The sequence below is a fragment of the Microcaecilia unicolor genome, chromosome 6, assembly GCF_901765095.1.
Source record: "Microcaecilia unicolor chromosome 6, aMicUni1.1, whole genome shotgun sequence".
Taxonomy (NCBI): Eukaryota; Metazoa; Chordata; class Amphibia; order Gymnophiona; family Siphonopidae; genus Microcaecilia; species Microcaecilia unicolor.
The window spans coordinates 64428807-64453107 of NC_044036.1; the positions used below are offsets into that span (position 1 = coordinate 64428807).

The following is a 24301-nucleotide window of genomic DNA, read 5'->3' on the forward strand; positions in this document are numbered from 1 at the left end:
TAGCTGGAATGCACTCTTAGCAATAGCATTATCAAAAATGGCCCCTCTACAAGAAGGTCCTATGCTCTACGTACAAAAATTCCCTGTGGTTCTCCCAGAACTACAGGTCCTTTAATGTTATAGATGTCAACTTGAAAGAAAATGGAGAAAATATCACCTAAATGAAGACAGGCTCAACTGTAAGAAACACATGGCAATGTATTGCCAGGCCTTAACAATCTGGCTTCAGACCTGGGTACAGAACAGAGACAGTTCTTGTGTCTCTTCTTGATGATCTACACAGAAACCATGACAGAGGATTTGCTTTGATAGTAATGTTGCTGGATTTCTCAGCAGCCTTCGACACTGTGGATCATAATATTCTTAAAAGGCTGGCAGAAACAAGTATCAGTGGCACAGTATTTACATGGCACAAATCTTTTTGTCAGACAATCCTATTCAGCAACAGCACATCATTACCTTGGGCACTGAACCATGGGGTACCATAGGGATCCATACTATCTTTTATTTTATTTAATATCTACCTCAGGCCTCTGGATGAGCTGTTTCTGTAGATCGACACAAAATTCTGTATCTATGCTGATGATGTGCAAATACTCATACCCGCTGAACCAGATCTACCCACAGCTTTGAGTAAACTGACTGCCTAACTGCAACTCAGGAATGGACAAACAACAGCAAACTCTGCCTGAACTCAAGCAAAACAGAAATTCGTTGGGTACCTAACACAAGTGGACAAATACCTGACTTCAAAATACCTTTTGGGAAGTATGAACTCCCCCTAAAATCACCGGTCAAGAATCTCTGGATACTGCTAGACTCATCACTCACTCTGATCCTGTAAATTCAAACAACCTTTAAAAATTGTCTCTATCACAAATGGCAGCTACAAAATCTCCATATATTGAAAAGATGAGTCTGACCACAGTAGTCCATGCAATGATAATATCATGACTAGACTACTGTAATGTTCTATACACTGGTCAAACCAAAAAGAGTTTGCATCAGCTCCAATTAATTCAGAATGTTGCAGCACAACTGATGAAGGCTGTAAGCGGCGTGACCACATCACACCCTTCCTACAAAAACTACACTGGCTACCAGTACTTTACAGAGCTACATTTAAAACTCTCTATTTGATTTTCAAAGTCCTTAGACAAAATGAACCAAAGTACTTAAAGAATAAGTTAGCCCTTTTACACACCTTTGAGACCTCTAAGGTCTTCTCAAGGAGCATCACTAACTATACCCTCATGAAAAAGAAATTATACAATGTGATACCCACCAGTGAGCCTTCTCAGGAATAGCCCCACATTCTGGAAGCAGGTGAAAGACTGGCTTTTCTCCCAAGCCTTTAATACATAGCATGAGTGATTATACACCACTATGAAACTGGAATAGCTTGCTACACATTCTGTAACGTAGACCAGTTTCTTATATCTTCTATTTATCCCAACTGACTCTGTACCACCCATCTTGTCCCCATCTATATATCTGCACTTGGCCCCTCGGCTACATGATAAGCTGTATTGTAGAAAAGCATTAGCATCATATCTATGTTATTTGAATGTTCTAATGTGTGCTTATTAGGTGTTTCATTAGTATTAAGCTGACATAGAGGGGCATAATCGAACGCGAACGCCCATCTCCATGGGCGTCTATCTCCAATAACGGGTACGAGAAGGGGCGGGACAAACCATATTTTCGAAAAAAATGGGTGTCCATCTTTTTTCCGATAATACGGTTTGTGCCAGCCATATTTATCGGATTTGTGTGGATTTGAGCTGGGCGGTATCTTTTTTCAGTGATAATGGAAACCAAAGGCGCCCAGCTCAAAAACGAACAAATCCAAGGCATTGGGTCGTGGGAGGGGCCAGGATTCGTAGTGCACTGGTCCCCCTCACATGCGAGGACACCAACCGGGCACCCTAGGGGGCACTTGTAACAATTTTAAAAAAAGTTAACTACCTCTGAAGTCCATAGCTCCCTTTCCCTTGGGTGCTGAGCCCCCCAAATCCCACTCCCCACAACTCTATACCATTACCATAGCACTTATGGCTGAAGGGGGGCACCTAGATGTGGGTACAGTGGGTTTTGGGGGCGGTTTGGAGCGCTCCCATTTACTACCACAAGTGTGACAGGTGGGGGGGGGGATGGGCCTGGGTCCACCTGGCTGAAGTCCACTGCACCCATTAACAACTGCTCCAGGGACCTGTATACTGCTGTGATGGAGCTGGGTATGACATTTGACGCTGGCATACAGGTTGGAAAAAAAAGGTCCAAAAAAAGTGACCCAAATTCGCGCTAAAAACGCCTTTCTTTTTTCGATTCTCGGCCGAGGACTCTCATATCTCCTCAGCCAATAAACACGCCCCAGTCCCGCCTTCACCATGCCTCTGACAAGCCCCCGTCAACTTTGGCCGTTTCCACGACAGATTGCAGTTGAAGACGCCCAAAATCGGCTTTCGATTATACCGATTTGGACGCCCACGGGAGAAAGACGCCCATCTCCCGATTTGGGCGAAAAATATGGGCGTCGTTCTCTTTCGAAAATAAGGCGGATAGTATTATATATCTTGTTATTTGGATTTCAGTGCTGTTAAATGTGTGTATTTTTAATACTGGTCCATGGTAGCCCTATTATTATTTTTCAATTTGCTGTTTTCAAGTTTACCTCATTTATTGTATTTATGTTTATATTTGGTCATTTTTACTATTGCTATGCTATTAACAAAATTGGAAGCTTTATGTTAAACTATACCTGCTGTATACCATGTTAGACGAATCTTTTCATAAAGGCAGTTAGTTACTAAATCTCAATAAATAAATAAATAAATAAATAAATAAATAAAATTATAGAATAGGATCTAAGTACAATTATGTATGTAACTGCAAATTAGTGTCAATTAACTCCAAATATCAATAATTGGCTGTTGGTGCCAATTCACACCTTATCAACTTATGCATATAACTGCCATTATTACATAACTTAAGTGCACAATTTTGCATGCTAAGCACCAAAATGTGTAAGTAAGATAGAATTAAAGGGCTGGTGTTTGGTACAAGACGAGTTTATACTTGAATCAGTCAAGCGCCTGAAAACATCAATGGATCTCTTTGCATCCCTCTGTGTGAGGATACTTGGACACTATCGAAATGTTACTGCCCCTAGAGTGAACTATTTAAGTATATTACCCTGTCAGTTCTCAAGTAAATTCTGTAAGCAGTTTGAGTCTATAATTTCCTTTGGGCTAAGAAACTGCAGAGAATTGCTCTCCGTAAGATAAATGCACATAAATCACAGGGAGGAATTAACTTTCCTGATTTCTGTCTGTATCATTATGCTTTTACCCTACAGCATGGTTGTAGATAGTTTAAGAGTGATCATAAAAGGAACCAGCTAGGCTGGTTCCAATTGAAGAAGAATATTTTTTATCGCCCTGGCTCTGGGCATGTCTTCATCTGATCAGTCTGAAAGGAATCCTGTGCTCCGGATAACCCAAATTGCATTCCAAGAATTAGAAAATAAAATTGCAGATAAGGATTCACAGAGCAAGTGCCCCCTGTCATAATTGCCTTTTAAAAATTAAAAAGGCAATAAACTAGCTAAAGGTATATGGACATTAGGAGATGTGGAGGGGCATTTTCGATATGACATCTAAATCCGATTTTGGAAGTTTTGGGAAAAATGTCTAAAATCCAGTAGCAAACATGGCCATTTTCAAACCAGAAAAACGTCCAACTTTTTGTTTCAAAAATGGACATTTGCTAGATGTTTTTGTGCTCGGTGTGTCTATCTTTTAACACCAGTCAGAACAAGAAAAGTCAAATAGAAAAATGCACAAAAACAAGTCTTTGGGATGTATGAGGGGCCAGCGTTCTCAGTAGACTGGCAACACAGACATCCCAGCAGAGCACCCTAGGGGGCACAGCAGTGGACTTCACATAAAAGGTCCCAGGTACACATCTCACTGTTACCTCTTTATATTGTATGGTGAGCCCTCCAAAACCCACCAAAAATGTACTGTACCCAACTATACAACACTATAATAGGATTGTGAAAAATTGCAAGAGGACCTTACGAGATTGGGCATTCAAATGGCAGATGACGTTTAACATGAGCAAGTGCAAAGTGATGCATGTGAGAAAGAGGAACCCAAACTATTGCTGTGTGATGCAAGGTTCCACAATAGGAATCACCACCCAAAGGATCTAAGTGTCATCGTTGAAGATACATGGAAACTCTCTACTCAGTGTGCAGTGGCAGATAAGAAAGCAAATAGAATGTTAGGAATTATTAGGAAAGGAATGGAAAACAAAAATCAGAATGTTGTAATGCCTTTGTATCACTTCACAGTGTGACTGCACCTCGAATACTGTGTGCAATTCTGGTCATTGCATCTCAGAAATAAGATAAAGCTGAATTAGAAAAGGTACAAAGAAGGGTGACAAAAATGATAAAGGGGATGGGACGACTTCCCTATGAGAAAAGGCTAAAGCGATTAGGGCTCTTGAGCTAGAAGTGATGGCTGAGGAGAGAGCTGATAGAGGTCTATAAAATACTGAGTGAAGTGGAACAGGTAGAGATGAATCGCTTGTTTATTCTTTCCAAAAATACTAGGATTAGGGGGCACACAATGAACCTACTAAGTAGTAAATTTAAAACAAACCACAGAAAGTATTTCTTCACTCAGGGGGTCTTTTACAAAGCCGCAGTAGCATTTTTAGCTTGACGTAAAAATCAACTGGTGGTAAACACTGGGATGCCTATAGAAATATAATGGGCATCTTAGTGTTTACTGCCAGCAATGTCCTACTAGGATAAGCTGCATAAAAGCTGTTTCACTCTTCTGGGATCTTGCCAGGTGCTTCTGACCTGGATTGGCCACTACTGGAAACAGGATACTGGGTTTGATGGAGTTTCAGTCCATCCCAGTATGGCATGCTTGTTTTTATGCAAAACCATGGAAACCAAGTGGTTTTAAGAACTCATCCAAAGTTTGTTCCCAAGTAATTTTGGACTTTTATATAAAACTGTCATGAATTTTAGTTTTCATCCACCCTTCCATGTCAACATGAAACAGTAGAAACTCCATAGTCTGGATTGTCATAGAGAAAATAAAATTTATTGAAAAATAATAAATCAGCAGACAGATCATCACAAGTTTTTCTATCCTTCAACTCAAAAAGAGTCAGTTTTCCAGTTAAGAAAAAAACCTTGGCATTTTGAATAGCGGACTCTATAACATATTGCTTTCATTAAGCTGAATTCAGTCTTTCTACTAAAGTCATTCCACATCAGTTGAGAGCCATGCAACTACAATAGCTCAACTGTATTTATCTGCAGTAGAAGATATTTGTAAAGCTGCAATGTGGATCTCAGTCCATACTCTTACCAAGCATTATTGCCTAGAGTCTACTAAGCCACTGAATTAGACAGCACCTTTGGTCAAGCAGTATTTGAACATAAGACACTTCTTCCATTGGAATTACTATGAGAGTTGTGGTATAGTAAGCCAAAAAGAAGATTCTCTGCAACTCTCTGCTGGGAGGTAGCACCTGTGTAATCGTGTGGATCTCTTGTGTCTATAGAGTAAGTACAGTTACATATCTGTAATAGGGGTTCTTCGTGGACAGAGGATACTACAGCCATACAATCTTTCTCCCCAATCCAAGGTTGAATTGAGCTGGAAAAAAGACTGAAGTGAACTGTCATGGGAGGGAGCATGGGAATATCCACACAGACTCAGAAGAATTTGCCAAAGTTTTCTGGTCTCTGGGGGGGGGGGGGTGGGGGGGGGGGGGGGGGGGGGGGTTAACCCAAGTTCCTGTTAAAATGTTCTGTGCTCTGGGAGGCTAAACCCAAGTTCCTTAGAAGCTTACCCTAAGGTACTGCTAAAATTAACTTGAAAGGTCATGCGATTTCCATTATGCAGCAGACTCATCCGAGTGACGTTGTCACTTGTATGGCTATAGGATTTAGTTGTCCATGGAGAACACCCTGTTATAGATATGCAACTATGATTTTTACAAATAAGGTGCAGTAGGCAGTTAAAATATGATATTATTATAGTCCCCTATAATACTACTAGAATTTGTCAGCAACAACAACAAGCAAAAATTAATGTTAACACATCCAATGTTTAAATTTGGAACACATCTTGTTAGTGTTTCATTTAAAGTCTTTGTTAAGGGAGACTTTATCCAAACATTGTAGAATAAGTTGTTTTCAGAAACTGTACATAGTTCTGGATTCCTTGGTTCTGGTTTTCTGTTCGTTCCAGGCTGTGCTGCATGTCTTTCATTTGTAGATCATAATGCTTCTCAGACTTTAAAAAAGAAAAGGGTGGGGGGAACACAGGGTAGTAACGAAATATAATCCAGGTAAAATTATGGCACAGTAAGAACTATGACAAATTTCTCACCACATAATTCTGTCTGTTATCCCTTATCACAAGCATCTCTGCTCTCCACCTAGCTTCCCTGCCTCTAGAGATGCTGTCTGTGGTGACAAATTACTTCATTTTTAAGCAAAGTGAACAAAACTAATCTTGGCTTCTCTGGCCTTTGCAGAAACTGTTTGGAGGTCCTACCACCTTATCCCTCACCTACCTACCCTAATCTTCATAGAATGTATTTGAGGCAGAGTCCTGATTAATGGCAGCTTTATCCAGTTCGATTAAGCGGTTCCTGTCTGAAGAGAGGGCAGCTTGTTATCTTAGCTCAAACCTCTTATTTGCTCCTTGCGTGTCTTGTAGTTTTAGGCTCCAATGAGTAGAGACTTTCCAGTATGGGGGGGGGGGGGGTAATTTTACAAATGACTTGAGTGTATAGAACAGCATTTTACATACTCAAGTAGATGCTTATAACATTGCCTAAAGTGGCCCTAGTGGTAATTTCATTTTGGTGCGCGTCTGTTACGTGCTCCCAAAAAATATTTTTTATTTTCTGGCGTGTGTCAGCTACACGTGCCAAGTGGCATTTGGCATGCGTAGGTCATTACTGCCCGGTTACCACGTGAGACTTTACCACTAGGTTAATGGCTGGCGGTAAGGTCTCAGACCCAAAATGGACATGCGGCAATTTTCATTTTGACACACATCCATTTTCAGCAAAAAGTTTTAAAAGGGCTTTTTTATAGATGCGCTGAAAAATGGATTGGTGCGCGCCCAAAACTCGTGCCTACACTACTGCAAGCCATTTTTCAGCGCACCTTAGTAAAAGGACCCCTTAAATTTAGGAATTTAGTGAAATAATTAAGTATAAATTTAGAAACTTAGACCTAGTACATTTTCAAAGAGGCCAATTTGGAAGCAGAATTCTCAAGATTAGGAGCATAAACCCTTTGAATACTTGGCCCTTAGATTGTTTTTTCTATTGGCAGCAGACAGTAAATGTTTATACATTAGCACTGGCATTTTTCAACTTTTTCACATTAATAGCACAATCTTGGTTTGCTATACACATTTTCACTGGACTTTTCAATCTATATCTTATTTGTTCAGTCTTGGGCCAATATTGTAGATAAAATAGTAAAGTTTTGGTGTTTCATATTCACGTTTATTTACGGCAAAAAAGCGAGTTCTACTAATGCTTCTAATTTAGATATCCAGCTGACATTCACAGTCATTTTTTGGTTTCACTTGAGCTCTAAAGATTCAGCATATATAGGGCGTCTTTTACTAAGGCGTGCTCGCGTTTTTAGCACACGCTAAAATTGTGGGCGAGCTAAACGTTAGAGATGCCCATAGGAATGCATTGGCGTCTCTAACATTTACCGCACCCACAATTTTAGCAGGCGCCAAAAATGTGAGCACGCCTTAGGAAAAGACCCCCATAGTTTTTAACAATCTGCTCTGTCAGTGTTTTAAAATATCCATTACTTTTTATACGGTGCCTACATTTTAGCAGACACTCCATGGGACTGTTAATGCTATAACATAAGTTACATTTCTTCAGTTCTGTCCAGCCACATTATATATTATAACTCTATCCCAATTGGTTTTCATGTCACCTCCTTGACAGTAATCTTTTGTGATACATCTCTTGCCAGTTGCTTTAAGTGGATGATACAATCCAGTATCCTTGAGAATTTTACTTCCAACAATCCAGAAGGAATATGTTTGTTTATTCATTTTATCATTATATTTTATTAAAAAGTTATTATGCTCTACTTCCAATATAGGGCATCTTTTACTAAGGCACGCTCACATTTTTAGCGTGCGCTAAAATTGTGGGAGCGCTAAACGTTAGAGACACCCATAGGAATGCATTGGCGTCTCTAATGTTTCGAATGCCCACAATTTTAGCGCACGACCAAAATGTGAGAGTGCCTTAGTAAAAGGCCCTCTTAGTTTGCATATGTTTGTTTTTATTTTTTTGTCATATTCATGTATGTTAACCATAATTTGCAGATATACAATCTTGTATTTTTAATATATGATTTTTAAGATAATTTTTTAATACTATATATACTTTTTATTGTTACGCATAGTGGGCATTCCCAGATAACTGTGTCATTATGTTGTTCAAAATTTTTTAAAGCTATATGTTACTTTCTTTGTTTTTATGCTTATTCTTATTTCATTGTTTTATGTTTCTGTGAATAGACTCCTGAGGCAGGGCTTATTGGCCAAAGTTGTACAATAAATTCATAGACCATTTGAAGCATTATTTATTTTTGAGTCATCTTCGCTGTTTTTCCTGACTGCTGTTTAGACTGTGAGGACTTGTTCCTTCTGTGTGTACATCAACATGCCCAAACCTAACACATTTTAGTAGAAGGGCCCCTAAATATCAGAAAACTTACAATAATTTTTAGGCATTAGATAAACTTTTTAACAGTTTAGTACTCGAGCTACACTGAAAAAAACAATCCCGAAAGTTCAACTATCATTTTAGAAAAAAATCTGCATCTGATCTTTAATTTTAATGCAGCTTGTGTTCTGATGTGTAAGTGCTTCCTTAAAGGAAGCACACACTGATGTTTCTAGTTACTGCACTTTCACATTGGATCTATCAAGGATAGGAAACAAAAGAGAGATGATGATTTCCATAACAAGTAATTCAGAAAACTCTAGGATTTCCTTTTAAGACAATAAGGACCAACCTTAAAATTAAGAATCGTCTTTAGTAATCTTCTTAGTCATTTTTTAAGGCTGTAATCAGACTCAGATTTAATCACATCTATTTGAGAGATTACAGAGTAAACGTAAATAAGAGAAACAAAATAAGAGTATTATCTACTTATTTTGTTGAGTTTCCAGCAACATTATGGCAGCAAAGGAAATACAACTTAGCTTGATCTTTATTTAACTTTCTCTAAAGATAATAATAAGTCATCAAACCCCGTAAGACAATAAATGTGTGTTCTATGTTTGTCAATAGCAATTATCCCCTGAGGCATGAATAATTCATGTTTACTGCTAAGTCTAAACCAGACAATTTCTACCAGTAATAATTTGTATATATATATAACTATAACTATATATATATAACTATATATAATATATATATATATATTACCACTAAAAGAAAAGTCTGAATTAAACTTTTACCTAATCAGCGTTAGGTTAACGTAAGGATAAATATACTCAAAGAGATAGTTGAGTTAGTCTGATGTAATAAAACTGACAGAGGCAGGTGAAAGTTATAGACTAACCAAGTTACTGAGGCATGAGTTTTCAAGGACCAGAGTCCACTTTGTCAGATTCATTTGATGAAGTGGACTCCGCTCGTCGAAAGATCATGCCTCAATAAATTGATTAGTCTATAAAGTGCCATCTGCCTCAGTCATCAGGATAAATACTACCAGTGGCGTAGCTACATGGGGCCTGAGGGGGCCTGGGCCCCTGTAGATTTGGCCCTGGCCCCCCTGCCGATGACCCCCTTGAACCCCCTTCCCGCCACCAACTCTCCCCCGCTGTCGCCGCCCGCCCCGCCGAAGCATCACATACCTTGTTTGCTGGCGGGGGTCCCCAAACCCCACCAGCCGAAGAGAGTCTTCTTCAGCGCCGGAGTAGCGCCTTCGTTCAACAAAGTTCCTGGTGCGATCAGCTGTTTCGACTCTTTACGTCCTGTACCGTGCATGTAGCCCCGTGCAGGACATAAGGGGTCAAAAACAGCTGATTGCACCAGGAACTTCGTTGAATGAAGGCACTACTCTGGTGCTGAAGAAGACTCTCTTCGGCTGGCGGGGCTCGGGGACCCCCGCCAGCAAACAAGGTATCTGATATGGCGGCGGGGCGGGCGGCGATGGCGGGGGAGTGTTGGTGGCAGGAAGGGGGTTCAAGGGGGTCGTCAGCAGGCCGGCAGGGGGGTCCAATGTGGCGGCGGCGGCTCGGGGGGCGGCTAAACAGTGCCCCCCCTCCCAGCGAGGTCTGGCTACGCCCCTGAATACTACATTACTAAGAACCCAAAATTAACTGTACTGATTTTGCTGATTTGAAACAGACTTGAGCAATCAACTCTGCTGTTTATTACTCAGTCTTTCCAATGCCCGAGAAGGAAAATGAAACAGCCCATGCATGGAGAGTTTGATTCATGGTATTCTAGTGAATATGTGCCTTCTATTTGGAGTTTTTAAATTTGACTTTTAAACTTTGTGGCAAAATATGAATTTTAGGGCCCTGTTTATTAAGCCGCGCTGTAGGCGCGATAGCGTTTTTAGCGCACACTAATGCAAGAGACACCCATATATTCCTATGGGTGTCTCTAGCGTTAGCACACGCTAATTTTTAGTGCACACTAAAAACGCTAGTGCATCTTAGTAAACAGGGCCCTTAATCTCCTACATAAATGACAAGTTTTCCAAGTTACTATATTTTATTTTAGGTTTTTGATGCTAATACTAGTTTTCCTCTTATGTCATAAATGAGAAAATATCTCTGTCTTCAAGAAGGATATTTGTTCTAAACTTCATACTGGCAAACTTCAATAAAATTAATTAAATTTAAATATGGTGCCAAACCAAATTAATCACTGGAAGTTATTCCTGCAAAAGTTCCATATAAGGGGAACAGGCTTGGCATGAGAAGCATCAAGGGGAGTTATGGCTATGATCCAGAAATACAGTCTTTTTAAAGTTTTATTTTGGTGTCATATTTTAGCTTCTTTTCATTAAATAAAGTGGTTAGCCCCTGGAAATTCAAGAGAGAAAAGAAAAATGTTGAAAGGAAAAGGTAATAAATCAAAACAGAAGAGACTTTATTTGGCAGCAAACTAAACCCCTCTCATTAGAGAGTTTCCTATTGCATTCAGGTAATTTGGGAGTAGACAGTGCTACCTGAAGCTTCTATTTTACTTTTCCAGTGAAAAGAGTTCTTTGCAATCAAGGCCATTATCAAAAAGCAAACCAAACCTGATTTTAATCAATTTTCTAATTGTAATGTAAGCCATATTGAACCTGAGTTCTACTTGGGTTAATGTGGTTTTTTTTTACATCTATACATGTGCGGAGGAGTAAACCTCGCGACTGCACATTCTGTGGCCCCTGACGCAGGCACTGTGCCCTGAAACAACGGCCCATGGCGGGTCATTCTTTGAAGATTGCTCTACAAGTTGTGTGATTAAAGGGACTCTGTCCTGATTCTGAAGGCTCTTGGTGCTTTCTTTTGATATTTGGACTTTGGTCTGTACTTTGTACCCTCTCTTTACTGTGCTGTGAATTATTACAAATAAAATATTCAATTATAGTCAAACATAAAAGACCAATGACTCTCTAACTGTAAAAATAAAGTTTTACTCACAGTGCTCAACATGCATGCAATCTGTTTTTGCTCTTCTTTTTTCATGCTTAATTCAATTTCAAGATCCATGATTTTTTTCTGAAAATCCTGTTCACTCAATGATATTTTTTTCTTCTCTTCAAAAACCTGAAATTGTAAGTATAAAAGTAATGATAAAAAAGCTATAAAATATTGACCAACTATTTTTCATTTAAAACAAATGTATAGAGGGGCATTTTTGAAAGGATATCCAAGTCAGAATGTCCCAAATGGACATCCGTCTCACATGCATTTTTAAACAGGAAATCTGTCAAGATTCTCCTGTTCAATAACATGTACATGAGATGATGTCCATACACTGGAAATGTCCTGCATGAACAGCTATTTTATGAACTGGAACGTCCAAATTATGAATTGGGGAGGGGGGAAACAAGGGACACAGACTTCTGTATGGCAGCATTCTTAGAAAATGGCCACACAACCGTCCATGCAGAGCAGAGGGGCATTTAATAACTGTGAGCCATCCAGGAACAGCAACATACCTACTGTCACCTGAATGTACACCACTTCTATAACCTTTCGGCTTGCAGGTGACTTATATACATATAAGTACATAAGTACATAAGTAATGCCATACTGGGAAAAGACCAAGGGTCCATCGAGCCCAACATCCTGTCCACGACAGCGGCCAATCCAGGCCAAGGGCACCTGGCAAGCTTCCCAAACGTACAAACATTCTATACATGTTATTCCTGGAATTTTGGATTTTTCCAAGTCCGTTTAGTAGCGGTTTATGGACTTGTCCTTTAGGAAACCATCCAACCCCTTTTTAAACTCTGCTAAGCTAACCGCCTTCACCACTTTCTCCGGCAACGAATTCCAGAGTTTAATTACACGTTGGGTGAAGAAAAAGTTTCTCCGATTTGTTTTAAATTTACTACACTGTAGTTTCATCGCATGCCCCCTGGTCCTAGTATTTTTGGAAAGCGTGAACAGAAGCTTCACATCCACCTGTTCCACTCCACTCATTATTTTATATACCTCTATCATGTCTCCCCTCAGCCGTCTCTTCTCCAAGCTGTATAGCCCTAGCCTCCTTAGTCTTTCTTCATAGGGAAGTCGTCCCATCCCCGCTATCATTTTAGTCGCCCTTCGCTGCACCTTTTCCAATTCTACTATATCTTTCTTGAGATGCGGCGACCAGAATTGAACACAATACTCAAGGTGCGGTCGCACCATGGAGCGATACAATGGCATTATAACATCCTCACACCTGTTTTCCATACCTTTCCTAATAATACCCAACATTCTATTCGCTTTCTTAGCCGCAGCAGCACACTGAGCAGAAGGTTTCAGTGTGTTATCGACGACGACACCCAGATCCCTTTCTTGGTCCGTAACTCCTAACGTGGAACCTTGCATGACGTAGCTATAATTCGGGTTCTTTTTTCCCACATGCATCACCTTGCACTTGCTCACATTAAACATCATCTGCCATTTAGCCGCCCAGTCTCCCAGTCTCGTAAGGTCCTCTTGTAATTTTTCACAATCCTGTCGTGATTTAACGACTTTGAATAACTTTGTGTCATCAGCAAATTTCATTACCTCGCTAGTTACTCCCATCTCTAAATCATTTATAAATATATTAAAAAGCAGCGGTCCTAGCACGGACCCCTGAGGAACCCCACTAACTACCCTTCTCCATTGTGAATACTGCCCATTTAACCCCACTCTCTGTTTCCTATCCTTCAACCAGTTTTTAATCCACAATAGGACATTTCCTCCTATCCCATGACCCTCCAATTTCCTCTGTAGCCTTTCATGAGGTACCTTGTCAAACGCCTTTTGAAAATCCAGATACACAATATCAACCGACTCCCCTTTGTCCACATGTTTGTTCACTCCTTCAAAGAATTGAAGTAAATTGGTCAGGCAAGATTTCCCCACACAAAAGCCATGCTGACTCGGTCTCAGTAATCCATGTCCTCGGATGTGCTCTGTAATTTTGTTTTTAATAATAGCCTCTACCATTTTCCCAGGCACCGACGTCAGACTCACCGGTCTATAATTTCCCGGATCTCCCCTGGAGCCTTTTTAAAAAATGGGCGTTACATTGGCCACCCTCCAATCTTCCGGTACCACGCTTGATTTTAAGGATAAGTTGCATATCACTAGCAGTAGCTCCGCAAGCTCGTTTTTCAGTTCTATCAGTACTCTAGGATGAATACCATCCGGTCCAGGAGATTTGCTACTCTTCAGTTTGCCGAACTGCCCCATTACGTCCTCCAGGTTTACCGTGAAGTCAGTAAGTTTCTCCGACTCGTCCGCTTGAAATACCATTTCCGACACCGGTATCCCACCCAAATCTTCCTCGGTGAAGACCGAAGCAAAGATTTTATTCAGTCTCTCCGCTACGTCTTTGTCTTCCCTGATCGCCCCTTTTACCCCTCGGTCATCCAGCGGCCCAACCGATTCTTTTGCCGGCTTCCTGCTTTTAATATACCGAAAAAAATTTTACTATGTTTTTTTGCCTCTAATGCTATCTTTTTTTCATACTCCCTCTTGGCCTTCTTAATCTGCGCCTTGCATTTGCTTTGACACTCCTTATGCTGTTTCTTGTTATTTTCAGACGGTTCCTTCTTCCATTTTCTGAAGGTGTTTCTTTTAGGTACGGTACATATTTTTCTGTTTCAGGAGGGCTCACAAATACCAAATAATAATAAAACAAAAAAAAGCTGAAGTGGGATTTGAACCTGGGTTCCTTGGTTTATAGTCCAGTACACTAACCACTAGGCTACTCCTCAGAGGTGCTGCCTGCTTTCCTAAGAATGCCCATAATACCTGAAGCTGTCAAACAGCCTTGTATGCCCTTTAGGTTTCATTTTCAGGGGAGAGAGAGGGTGACAGAAATCACTGGGATTAAGGAAATGTCATGCCTTAATTCCTCCAGTTGATAGCTGCTCAGTCAGGGAACCTTTCTGTACAATGGATGTGCTTGAAACAGGTCTAAATAAGGATATCCTACTTTTTAGACACTGACGTTTCTTTCCCCTCCGTAATCGCTCTTGGCTGTCCAAATTCAAGGCCCTCCCTTATCCCGCCCACAAAACTCCCCTTTGCTATCTGGATGTACTGCAGTGTTGGACGTTCCTTTTCCACCTTTGCAAAATTGGTACTTGGCCATTTCAAGCACATGGGAGTCCATTTTGACCTTTTGAGAAGTCTATATGCTTTGAAAATAAGTGCCACATTGACAAAAATCACATTTAAGAAAATAAACCTTTTGCTATGGGGTCCTTTTACTAAGCTGCGGTAAGTACTAATGCATGCTTACTGCAGGTTAAAAACGCCTATCGCAGGGTGCACTGAGAAGTCCTGTGGTAGTTGGGGGATCCATGTGCATTTCCTAGGCTGGTGGTGTGTTTGGGGGGCAGAGAGTAGGTGTGCCCAGTGGTAATCTGTTAGCACAGCTGTATCACTGCACACTAAATGATTAGTGTGTGATTAACGTGGGAGCCTTTATGCCTAGTAAATACGTGTCGGTAAGGGCTCCTGTACTAATGGCCATTAATGGGGGAAATAAGAAATGCGTCCAGTTTTCAGCCGTGCTAAGAGTGGCCTCAGCGAGTGGGAAACCCAAGTGCTAGTAACAGCACAAGCCACTTTTAGAGCAGTTTAGTAAAAAGGGTCCCTATGTATGCCCTGCAATATAGGGGCTATTCACTCAACTGTGCTAATGTCATGCTAACTTACATAAGTATTGCCACACTGGGACAGACCAAAGGTTCATCAAGCCCAGCATCCTGTTTCCAAAAGTGGCCAATCCAGGTCACAAATACCTGGCAAGATCCCAAAAAAGTTCAATATGTTTTATGCTGCTTATTCCAGAAATAAGCAGTGGATTTTATAATGGTCTATGGACTTTTCCTTTAGAAAGCCGGCCAAAGCTATTTTAAACCCCGCTAAGCTAACTACCTTTATCACATTCTCTGGCAATGAACTCCAGAGTTTAATTACCTGTTGCGTGAAGAAAGAATTTCTCCGATTCGTCTTAAATTTACTACTTTGTAGCTTCATCGCATGCCCCCTAGTCCTAGTATTTTTGGAAAGAGTAAACAAACGATTCATGTTTACCCATTCCACTCCACTCATTCTTTTATAGACCTCTATCATATCTCCCCTCAACCGTCTTTTCTCCAAGCTGAAGAGCCTTAGCCACTTCAGCCTCTCCTCATAGGGAAGACGTCCCATCCCCTTTATCATTTTCATCACCCTTCTCTGTACCTTTTCTAATTCCACTATTGGGCTCATTTTTGAAAGAGAAGGACGCCCATCTTTCGACACAAATCAAAAGATGGGCGTCCGTCTCCAGTTTTGGACGTCCCCAACTGCTTTCTGTCACAGGGATGGCCAAAGTTCAAGGGGGCGTATCGGAGGCGTAGCGAAGGTGGGACTTGGGCATGTCTAACATCCTTGACCCATAATAGAAAAAAAAGGGCGTCCAGGATGGTATTTTTGAACAGCATCCACACCTGATGCAAATTTTTGACCCTCGCAGCTGCTCCTCTAAGTTATTTTTTCACCGTTCTTCTCATTTTATCATGGTCTCCTTTTTGAAAGTTAAACGCTAACGTATTGGATTTCCTGTGTATACTTACTCCAAAGCTAATATCAAATCTGATCATATCATGATCACTGTTATCAAGCAGCCCATCGCCATTACCTCCCACACCAGATCATGTGCTCCACTAAGGACTAGGTCTAGAATTTTGCCTTCTCTTGTCAGCTACTGTACCAGCTGCTCCATAAAGCAGTCCTTGATTTCATCAAGGAATTTTACCTCTCTAGCATGCCCTGATGTTATATTTACCCAGTCAATATTGGGGTAATTGAAATCAAAATTCACTCTAAATAATTCTACTATAGTATACACGAGTATTGGAGGTGTACTACTGCCAACACATATGAAAAAAGTGGAGAAAAAAGACTTCAGAAATTCTAACGAGTGCTCTTCATGTGGAAAACCACCTTTCAAATTTCTAGCACTCTAGTTCTTCAATCACCAGTCTTCACAAAAAAACTCCACTCTTCTAATTCATATAATGCATGCCTACACACCTTTTCACAATACTCGATGTTGAAGGCTCAAATCATAGTGAACAAACGGTGAAAATAATTTCAACTTAACTGAAATATTCTGTCATCGCATATAATGTTCCAAAAGCCCGACCCTGTTTCGCCAATCCTAGGCTGTTTCAAGGGCCAAAGTTCTCATAAAGACAGTTCATTCTTGTTTTCCAATTTCACCGCATTCAACTGCCTCTTATCGGCGTCCTGAAAACAACTCCTACTTCCTTCCTCTTTATATGTACGTCATTTCTTCCAACTCATTGAATCATCTTCAACAACTTTATTGACAAAGATTTGTTTCACAAAAAAGCTTTCCATTCAATTGCTATGTTTAATCCCTTGGGTATGACAGTCTGCAGTGTATATATCCATCGTTGTTCCCGCTGTCTCAACTTTTTCTTAATATCTCCTTTACGTTCCGAAACTTGTATTTGTTCTAGAACCACACATTGCATCTGATCAAAGTCATGTTGTTTCAAGAGACTATGAGAAACCAGAGGTTCATATGTCTTTTTTGCTTGTATGCAATGTCTATGTTCAATTAGTCGCGTTTTTAACATTCGGGAAGTTTGGCCCACGTAATATAAGGAAGGAAGTAGGAGTTGTTTTCAGGACGCCGATAAGAGGCAGTTGAATGCGGTGAAATTGGAAAACAAGAATGAACTGTCTTTATGAGAACTTTAGCCCTTGAAACAGCCTAGAATTGGCGAAACAGGGTCGGGCTTTTGGAACATTATATGCGATGACAGAATATTTCAGTTAAGTTGAAATTATTTTCACCGTTTGTTCACTATGATTTGAGCCTTCAACATCGAGTATTGTGAAAAGGTGTGTAGGCATGCATTATATGAATTAGAAGAGTGGAGTTTTTTTGTGAAGACTGGTGATTGAAGAACTAGAGTGCTAGAAATTTGAAAGGTGGTTTTCCACATGAAGAGCACTCGTTAGAATTTCTGAAGTCTTTTTTCTCCACTTTTTTCATATGTGTTGGCAGTAGTACACCTCCAATACTCGTGTATACTATAGTAGAATTATTTAGAGTGAATTTTTGATTATTATTCTACTATCCCTTTGGGTATTATCAGAGTTTTCGGTAATTGAAATCACCCATTATTATTGTGTTGCCCAGTTTGTTAGCCTCCCTAATTTCTGACAACATTTCTATATCTGTCTGTTCATCCTGGCCAGATGGACAGTGGTACACTCCTATCACTATCCTTTAATGCAAGTTAATAAGCATATTGTATTGCCACAGACCCATTGTCTTTAAGACATCTAAATAGTCTTAAAAGGCTTGATTGTATTGTATAACAGAGTACCTATATGAGAAGTCCAAACAGCTGTTTATTTTAAGCTTAGTTTATAAAGGCAACATATGTCTTTATAAAATAGGCTCTCACAGCCAGCTCTAACAGCATCCAAATGGTGACACACAAATACACCCCTGCTCTGAAGTCACTGTAAATGTCTAAATATACTCTCTCATATACCTGTCTATTCTAAAAAAAATATGTGTGCACATTGCAATTTTGCCCATTCCATTGAAACTATGCCTCTGGAAGTGCCTATGTATAGTGTGTATATATTATAAATGTATAAAGAGACACACAATTTTATAAAAGGTCTTTTCCGTGTCCCAGCTTTATGCATAGGAAAACCTTTATAAAATTATTCCCATAATGTTGTATTATGAAACAGTCCTGTCTCCTTTTTTCCAGCAGATTTTTCTTTTTAGTCATAATAAGAAGTTTGAATTTTTAGCAATAAATGAAAAACCTGTACTTAGACATAACATATACTCAACATGTAATTTAAGAACCTCACTACCTCTTTCTGCAAATGTTATGTTGGAAAGCATTCCCACACCTATACCACTGCATGATTTCCTTTCTCATTTGTAAATCACAGTGATGTCCAATTGTCTGAGCAGGAAAGTCCCTAGGTACTCTTCATATGCAGGCTGCAGCACAAGCTCTGGGGTTGATGCAGTAATGTTATACACGAAAACTCAGTGCACAGTTTCCAATGCAAACATTTGCTTCCAGAATGCAGTAAGCAAATAGGCCAAGCAAAAAATATGCACTAATATGGGAAAGCACATCAGATGCATGCACATATAGGTCAGTGCTAGTGGCAACTATATCTTGCACTCTGGCACTCAATGCAGTGCATTCCCATACATCCGTGCATATGACTGAATCCTACTCTATTTTATTCCATTTGATAACATGACTTAAACAAACCTTCTTAAGGAATGGTACAAAAATGTCACTAAAAATATATACAAACCAGTAAACATAAAAAGAACCACATATATATTAAAACATACAAATAAATACTATTAAGATAAAACAAGCTAAAAGAAAATGAAATAAAGCCCACTTCAAAACTACCGTTTATCTATCAAACTAATCACAAACAGGGAATCATAGCTTTAAAATACTAGAAACACATCCCCTCTTCATTACTCATACAGTTTTTGCAATACCAATATTTATACATAAATTAGCATTTTAGCACATGAGTGGGTGTATGCGCACGCAACTCTGACAAGTGCCAATAAAATTTGTCAACAGTCCAGCACACTTACCTCAACTCTGTCTTTTTTAGTTTTCTTTTACCTATGCTCTTCATGGAAGCAAGAAAAAAAGTTGCAGCTCCTTAGGCTAGCAGTCAAGGGAGGAAACAGGCACAAAATCCTCACTAATGCTAACACAGAATGAGAGAACCTTGAATTAAAGCTTCATTAACATGGATTTCAGGCCCTCCCTAATCCCGTATGCTGTCTTCCCAAGGCTTTGCACAATTAGATCATGTGTAAAACTCATTTCTATATAGCGCGCACAGAAAATTGTACACAAACGTCAAATAAACCTGTACACAAAGCATAGAGCATTTTATTACATTGATCCCTCTGTATCCCACACAACCCTAAACTCCCTTCATACCTCAGTACAGGATGATTGAATTATAGATATGGGTCTAAAAAGTGTCCCCTACATTACTGTTACAGAATGAGGATGAATTAGAGTTCCAACAGCCCTCTGGTGAGAAAATGTCTCCCTTTTTGGTCAAATGGCTACCCATTCCCCATACGCCTGTTCAGTAGGGAAGTCACTGTACTAGAGAGGTTCTTGTGAGATAATCACCCCTTGAATATAATCTGAATTAGATGTTAGATTTGCAAAGAGATATGATACACATTTGTAAACTCACCTAGAAAAGCCAGAACTATTATGGAGATAAATCTATAAAACAGACACTAACATTTATGAACCAATTATGCACAAAAATGTTTAGAATAATGACATATACAGTATGTATATGTGGACATGAATGCATAAATGCCAAATTCCACATAAATGCTATTCTGTTAAATACGTATATCTTGGCGTTCACATAGACAGAGTCTGGGTAGGATGTGAGTGGGACTCATATGTACGTGTATAACATTGTACTCTGTAAGCTATGCATATATCTCTGACATTTAGGTGTGAACATTTACACCGGCTTTATGGTTGGTGTAAATGCTCTCGCCTAACTTTGAATAACTTTGTGTTGTCAACAAATTTAATTACCTCACTAGTTACTCCCATCTCTAGATCATTTATAAATATGTTAAAAAGCAGCATATATATATATATATACACACACACATATATACTCGGTTATGTTAGTATTCTATAAAGGAAAGCAGGTGCCTACTTTCCTTTATACACTAGGCACCTAAATATGGGTGTCCATAGAATACTTCAAGTCCCCTAACTCCTGAAGAAGCACAGCAGATTTGGAAATATTGGAGCTCCTTACCCTAAGATCAGAGCAGCCACAAAGCCTTGATTTTTGCATAATTCCCCTTTACAATTGAGGAGACCAGGAGAGGGACCATACAAGAGACAAGTGTAAATGCCTGTCAGGCCCATTGCTTCTTCCACTACTTGATGTGTAGCTTCTTGGTCCCAATGCTGCTTATAAAGCTGGCTTTTCAGGCCCCATTAGTCCTGCCCTTAATAAAGGTAGACAGTGGGGTTCCCCAGGGGTCTGTGCTGGGACCACTGCTTTTTAACATATTTACAAATGATCTAGAGATGGGAATAACTAGTGAGGTAATTAAATTTGCTGATGACACAAAGTTATTCAAAGTTGTTAAATCACAAGAGGACTATGAAAAATTGCAAGAGGACCTTCTAGACTGGGAGAATGGGCATCCAAATGGCAGATGACATTTAATGTGAGCAGGTGCAAAGTGATGCCTATAGGAAAGAGGAACACAAACTACAGCTACATGATGCAAGGGTCCTCATTAGGAGTCACTGCCCAGGAAAAGGATCTAGGTGTTATCGTTGATGATAAGTTGAAACCCTCTGCTCAGTGTGAAGCAATGGCAAAAAAAAAGCAAATAGAATGTTAGGTAAAATTAGGAAAGGAATGGGGAAAAAAAGAGAATATTATAATGCTTTTGTATCACTCCATAGTGCAACCTCACCTCAAATACCCTGTGCAGTTCTGGTCACCGCATCTCAAAATATAGTGGAATTAGAAAAGGTACAGAGAAGGGTGACAAAAATTATAAAGGTGATGGGACGACTTCCCTATGAGGAAAAGCTAAAGAGGCTAGAGCTCTTCGCCATGGAAGAGACAGCTGAGGGGAGATATGATGTCTATAAAATACTGAGTGTAGTAGAATGGGAAGATCACTGTTTATTTTTTTCAATGAAAACTACTATGTAGTAAGTTTACAACAAACTGGAGAAAATATTTCTTCACTCAATATGGAATTAAATTCTGGAATTCGATGCCAGAGAATGTGGTAAAAGCAGTTAGCAGGGTTTAAAAAAGGTTTAGATAATTTCCTAAAATAAAAGTCCATAAGCCATTATTAAAATGGACTTGAGAAAATCCACTGCTTATTTCTTGGATAAGCAGCATAAAATCTATTTTACTCTTTTGGGATCTTGCCAGGTGCTTGTGACCTGGATTGATCACTGTTGTAAACAGAATACTGGGCTTGATGGACCTTCAGTTTGTCCCAGTATGGCAATGCTTATGCTCTTATGTGACTACAGTGCATGAGGAGAAGAATGGGTGAAGAAATTGGAAAGAGGTGAAAATAGTGAAGGTGGGAGAACTGCAAGAGAGGGAGGGCTGTATGTTGTGTTGGGGAGAAGTGGGAGGGAGTAAGAGATTTGAAGGTGCTTCATGAGGGGATTGGAAGCACTTTGAGGTATGAGTAAGAGAATCAGAGTGGGTGGGTGGGGGAGTAGGCTGTATGTGAGGTGACTGAAAAGGGATGGGAAGGAGTGCAGTGGAGGGAGGAAGAGTAGAAGTGAGTGACTGAGGATGGCATACAATGCTTCTCCCTCCCCCCACCCACCCATGCAAGAAGAGAAAGCAGATCATGGATTGACAGATAAGAAAATAGTTAAAATAAATAACATTCCAGAACATTCTCAAGAAGCCATCTGAATAGAGTAGGCAGAGCAGTCAGTTTGTCCCCATTCCCTAAGGCAGCGGAGAACAGTTTATTTCAGCTCAAAGAGTTCTGTGCCTACCTGGCCAAAGCAGGAGAGAGGAGAGTTATGGGAGAAGAGAGGAAGAGGGAATTAATCATTAGAGTCTTGAGGACTGCTAAGAATTCGTGTTTGAGGCTTGAGGGCACCAGGATTACTGGTAAAAGCATAGGTAGGGGGGCCTTGGGATGGAAGGACAGGATCATGAAGGTAGATAGTAGGAGAAAGGTAGGGAGAAAGAACCCCATTCTCTCGACACCTCTCCAAATCCTTACTTCAGTTATTCTCCATTCTCAGTCCCACCCTCAGCACTCTGTAGGCATAAGGTGGAGGAAGAGTGTAAAGAATGTTTTCATGTATTTATGTTTGTGAAAAAGTGATAGTTCATAACTTGGCCCTGGCAATCCTCCCTCTCTTCACTGTTCCTAAAAAGGTTAAACACAAAAACACTATATTTTTCTGGCAACATTATTATATTTTGGACTGCATACTTCAGGTACTTTTACTTATCTTTTTATTTGCACATTGTGAAGAAAAATATGATAATCTCTCGTAGCACATCCATCAATTTGTTTTAGAGTACCAGAAGATTTTAAAAATTGTAACACTGAATACATCTCGAGATCAAAACATATTTGAAAACCAGAATATTTTTAGCAATTTATTTGAAAAATGTGTGCAACCTTCAAACACTTTTGCTAACAATGCCATAAAATCTCCAAAAGACTGTTTCAGTGCTACAAGACAAACATTCTGGGGCCAATAATTTACTACTACTACTACTACTTAGCATTTCTATAGCGCTGCCAGGGTTACGCAGCGCTGTACAAGTTTAAACATGGGGAAGGACAGTCCCTGCTCAAGAGAGTTTACAATCTATGGCCCAATATCCAGTTTAAGTGTATATTGGGATAGCTTATCCAGTTAATTTTAGAACAGCTATTTGTGTGGCCTGCCCTTAAACGTGACAGCTCATTTTTAGAACTCACACATTTTTTATCCAAAGGTCTTTTTAAAGACCACATTCTCCCATCCTCTTGTGTTTACGTTTATTTACCATTAGAAGTTGCTCATGTACTTTATCCTACAGACTCCTGATGCAGGCTACCAGCCGAAACACGGTACTGTGTCGAAGCTTCACTAATAAATTATCTACAATCGACTTAAGTCTCTTCATATGTCTCTGGTACGCCTGGTCTATTTCCCACTCCTCTTTTTATTCCTACATTTAACCAAAACATTGCTGATATTTAGCAGTATCTGGTTAAAGTCTAATGATGACTCCAGTATACTTCCAACTATGCCAATACTTAACTGGATAATTTTTGTTTTGCCCAATGAATTGGTTGGGAAAATATTATCTATTCTGATTCATTCCTGACATTACCTGGAGAAATTGTTTGAATTATTGTCCCCTCACTTTCAAATGCAAAATCTAAAACTTGGTAAGCAGTCTAAACGCAATATGGGTGATGGTCTTATTTGCCAACATAAGTGACTGTGGAACTTTCCAAGAAACCAGTTGCTTTCACTTGAAAATATCCTCAGCTTAGCATCTATGTGTTCCTATTATAACTACAACTGTACTTAAAAGATACAATAAATGATAATATAGGATAGCAACAAGCACTCTATCTATATCACTGACCACAGGAAAGTGGTAACTGCATGCAGAAATCTGTAGGCAGCTGATTTGGGTGTTTGCCACTCTTTAACAGTCAGCTATACATATGTTGGCTTCTCCACCTCTTAATTACATATACAAGGTTTATTTAGGAACCTGCACATAGTGATTTGGGAATATTTTGAACATAAGAACAAATGTGCAGGTTTTCTTTTTCTCTGAAGAATCCACCAACATTTAGTGGTGAGTATCCTTAAATACGCTTTAGGTTTTTAGCAGAAAAACTGAATTACAAGGCAATTTAAACTGGT

At 39.7% G+C, this 24301-nt stretch overlaps 1 protein-coding gene across 4 annotated transcripts in view; it reads right to left on the bottom strand.

The window, feature by feature from the left end:
• Positions 1 to 5825: 5825 nt before the first annotated feature.
• Positions 5826 to 24301, bottom strand: part of ODF2L (outer dense fiber of sperm tails 2 like) — a 179350-nt gene continuing 160874 nt past the window's right edge. For all 4 annotated transcript variants that reach the window (XM_030207203.1, XM_030207204.1, XM_030207202.1 and 1 more), the window contains 2 exons: positions 11748 to 11873; positions 5826 to 6329 (listed from right to left, as the gene is read on the bottom strand). In XM_030207203.1, coding sequence (XP_030063063.1) covers positions 6201 to 6329; positions 11748 to 11873 — 255 coding nt within the window. In that variant the 3' untranslated portion in view covers positions 5826 to 6200. The remainder of the gene's footprint in view (positions 6330 to 11747; positions 11874 to 24301) is intronic.